This window comes from Trifolium pratense, linkage group LG2 (genome assembly GCF_020283565.1).
Source record: "Trifolium pratense cultivar HEN17-A07 linkage group LG2, ARS_RC_1.1, whole genome shotgun sequence".
Lineage (NCBI taxonomy): Eukaryota > Viridiplantae > Streptophyta > Magnoliopsida > Fabales > Fabaceae > Trifolium > Trifolium pratense.
In genome coordinates, this window is record NC_060060.1 from 72,312,258 (window position 1) to 72,316,751 (window position 4,494).

Sequence of the window (4,494 nt, forward strand, 5' to 3'; positions counted from 1 at the left end):
ATTATTATTATTATTATTATTTTTATTACTACTACTTTACCCACTTATTATAGAAAACTCACAACTTGTCAAGAACTTTATAATAAGTGTGAATATTATTTAAGTTTTGTGTGGAGGTCTAAAATCCCCATAATATCACAAAAGATAATTTTTGATTAATAATACTAATTTCCATGGAGGTGTTCAAAACCCCATCTATATTACTAACTTTCATACTTAATGGAGGATTAAAACCCCATACCTATGACTAACCTTTATACTTAATGGAGGTATTCAAAACCCCATCTATATTACTAACTTTCATACTTAATGGAGGATTAAAACCCCATATGTATGACTAACTTTTATACTTAATGGAGGTGTCCAAAAACCCCATCTATAATGCTAATCTTCATATTAAATGGAAGACTAAAATCCACATCTATAATATTGCTAACTTTAATTCTTAATGGAAGACTAAAATCTCAGTCAATAATATTATTTCACGAGAGACTTATAATTAAGATTTTGAAATTTGATATTATTTAAAGTTATTATCATATAACTTTACATGTTGTTCTCTCCATTTGTGTATCTTAAGAGCTAGATGATTTTTAACACACTTAGAATATTTTTACACATTCCCAACGGTAACAAACAATAAAATTTAACACTTTTCTCATATCCCCTAACGGCCACATAACGGCCATGAACAGTAAAAGCTTACATTTTTCCACTATCTCCCAACGGCCACAAACCCAACGGTAACGTAACGGACACTTCATAAAATTCACCTATAAATACTTCACCTTCACTCATAAGTTTTCATACCATTCTCAAACTTTTACTCATATTTCCAAAATGTTTAAATTTTTTCTTATGCTTATCACTCTACTTGTCTTTATGTTTTTCATCTTCTGGATCACCAAATATGAAGAATTAGGAGAACCTTTTATAATAGTAACAATATTTGTTGTTTTACCATTACTAGTATTAGCCTGGTTTATTAGCTGATAGAATCATGGTTTTTGTAATCATAGATATTGAATAAAATAATTTATTTTTTTTTTGTCATAGTTTATACATTAAAAATTGATTGTGTTCTTTTGTATTTTAGATATAAACATGTCAAACGTTAAGCATCATTTCAAAATTCTAAACATAACCGGAGATAATTACATAACATGGAACAACAACTTAACTGAGTACCTTGCATGTGAGGGGCTCGATAAAATTCTAGAAGGAGATAATGCAGAGGTGCAAACAGCTGACTCACAGGAATTAGCAATGAAAAAATCGAAAGTAAATCGGATAATTAAACACCACCTTGATGATGGATTACAAACAGAATATTCAAATGCCAAGGATCCCAAAATACTATGGGACAAACTTAAGGCAAGATTTGGACATCAGAGGAAAGTCCTGTTACCTTCATTAATGGATCAGTGGAACAAATTAAGGTTCCAAGATTATAAAAGTGTTATTGCATATAACTCTGCCATGCACCAAATTATTGCACAATTAGAATTTTGCGGTGTGGCTATAACTGAAGAACAGAAATTGGAAAAAACATTTTCAACTTTCCATGCATCCCAAGTATTGTTGCAACAACAATATAGAATGAGGGGATTTACTGAGTACTCTGATTTGGTCGCAGCTCTTTTGGTGGCAGAACAAAACAATGAGCTCTTGATAAAAAACCACCAGACACGTCCCACAGGAACAATAGCATACCCCGAAATAAATGCAACAACATTTAATCGTGGGCGTGGTGGCCATAATCGTCATAAAGGACGAGGGGGTAAAGCTCATTTTGATGGTCGAGGCAGAAATCACGGTCGAAACCACTTTCGTGGTAGAGGTCGTGGACGAGGATATGTGAATAATTATAGGCCTCCTAAATATGACCAAAATAATAAGAATCATCAAGGTAAAGGTAAATATATCCAAGAAGGTCCTTCAAGGAACCGTGATGATATCTGTTTTAGATGCGGAAAGAATGGACAATGGTCTAAGACGTGTAGGACACCAGAACACCTGTGTAAAAAAATACAGGGCATCTGTTGAAGAAAAGGGAAAGGAAGTAAATTTTAATGAAGTTGAACCCAATAATGATACTACCTACCTTGAGGCTGCTGATTTTGTTGAAGAAGAAAATGAAATGAATATGAATTAAGTAACTAATTAATTAAGTATTTGAATAATGTGTGGTGTGCTTGTATTACTTAATAATATGTGTGACTTGTGTGGTGTGCTTGTATTACTTAATAATATGTGTGACTTGTGTGGTGTGCTTGAATTACTTAATAATATGTGTGACTTGTGTGGTGTGCTTGAATTACTTAATAATATGTATGACTTATGTGGTGGGCATTGTGTAATATTTGGTTATTGAATAATAATGACTTGTTGAAGAAGAAAATGAAATGAATATGAATTAAGTAACTAATTAATTAAGTATTTGAATAATGTGTGGTGTGCTTGTATTACTTAATAATATGTGTGACTTGTGTGGTGTGCTTGTATTACTTAATAATATGTGTGACTTGTGTGGTGTGCTTGAATTACTTAATAATATGTATGACTTATGTGGTGGGCATTGTGTAATATTTGGTTATTGAATAATAATGTTGAATGTATTATATTGATTTATTGTTTTCCTATCTTTAATCTTGATTTTATTTTAAGAAGGTCAGACATGGAACATGTCAAAGACATTTGCATCCCGGACAGTGGAACTACCCACACGATCCTCAAAAGTAAGAAATATTTCAATGATTTAAATTCTACTAAAGGTGTGATAAATACTATCTCAGGACCTGCTGATTTAATAGAAGGGACAGGTAATGCTATGTTCATGTTACCAAATGGAACAAAATTTGTCATTAATGATGCTTTATATTCTCCTAAATCAAAGAGAAATTTGTTGAGTTTTAATGACATATATCGTCAAGGGTTTGACACTGAAACTGTAACTGAAGGCAATATGAAATATATTAATATTACTACTAATGTTTCTGGAAAGAAGAAAACCTTAGAAAAGCTACCAAAATTGCCTTCGGGATTACATTATACATATATACATAAAATTGAATGTAATTTGGTAGTAAAAGAAGACCCCAAAACTATGATTTTATGGCATGACCGTTTAGGTCACCCTGGCTCAACAATGATGCGAAAAATAATTGAAAGTACTCATGGTCATCCTTTGAAAGGTTTAAAGTTTACAAAAGAGGATAAACCATGTGAAGCCTGTTCTCTTGGAAAACTAACAACAAAACATTCACCAGGCAAAATTCATACAGAATCACCTGCATTTCTTGAAAGGATTCAAGGTGATATATGTGGACCTATCCATCCACCGTCTGGACCATTCAGATATTTTATGGTATTAATTGATGCATCTAGTAGATGGTCGTATGTTTGTTTATTGTCAAGTCGTGATATGGCATTTGCAAAATTTCTTGCACAAATAATTAAATTAAGAGCACAATTTCCTGATTATACTATAAAGAAAATTAGACTTGACAATGCTGGTGAATTTACATCAGAATCATTCAATAATTATTGCATGTCAGTAGGAATCACTGTTGAACATCCTGTTCCTCATGTGCATACACAAAATGGCTTAGCTGAGTCATTAATAAAACGTCTTCAATATATAGCTAGACCATTAATAATGAGAACTAAGCTACCAGTTACTGTTTGGGGTCATGCAATTTTACATGCTGCAGCACTCATCCGTCTAAGGCCGAGTGCTGATCATAAACACACCCCTTATCAGCTTGCAATTGGTAAGGAACCAAATATTTCCCATTTAAAATTTTTTGGTTGTGCAGTATATGTCCCAATAGCTCCACCACAAAGAACAAAAATGGGACCTCAAAGGAGATTGGGAATATATGTAGGGTATGAATCACCGTCTATTATTAGATACCTTGAACCTTTAACAGGTGATGTTTTTCAGGCAAGATTTGCTGATTGTCATTTTGATGAAACAAAATTTCCAACACTAGGGGGAGAAAATAAACACATAGAAAATGAAATAACATGGTATGTACCATCTTTATTACATTTGGACCCATATAATAAATCATGGGAAGAAAATGTAAAGAAAATAGTACACTTACAAGATTTAGCAAACAAACTGCCAGATTCATTCACTGATTTGAAAAGAGTGACAAAGTCACATGTACCAGCTATAAATGTCCCAGCTAGAATTGATATTTCAAAAACAAATGATGTAGCAAGTACATCCAAGGCACGCTTGAAGCGTGGCCGACCTATGGGATCCAAAGACAAAAATCCCCGAAAAAGAAAAGAAACAGAAAAGGTGAATATGATTGAAAGTGATCCTGAAAAGACACTAGATAACAACAAATCCATGATTGAAAATTGTGCTCTCGAAGAAGCACAAAATGATGACAATGAGATCATTAATAATGAAGCTGATAACAAGAATGATCTCGAGATTTCAATAAATTATGTTAATACAGGAAATCTGTGGAGCCGAAA

At 32.8% G+C, this 4,494-nt stretch overlaps 1 protein-coding gene across 1 annotated transcript; it reads left to right on the plus strand.

The window, feature by feature from the left end:
* The first annotated feature begins 1,104 nt into the window (after positions 1 to 1,104).
* On the plus strand, positions 1,105 to 2,046 carry LOC123905378. The gene has a single exon (XM_045954981.1). The coding sequence runs from the start codon at positions 1,105 to 1,107 to the stop codon at positions 2,044 to 2,046; it is 942 nt and encodes a 313-aa protein (XP_045810937.1).
* Positions 2,047 to 4,494: the final 2,448 nt, after the last annotated feature.

What these genes read in the sequence shown, in the direction of transcription:
- LOC123905378 (XM_045954981.1), top strand. Translation starts at nt 1,105, where the DNA reads ATGTCAAACGTTAAGCATCATTTCAAAATTCTAAACATAACCGGAGAT.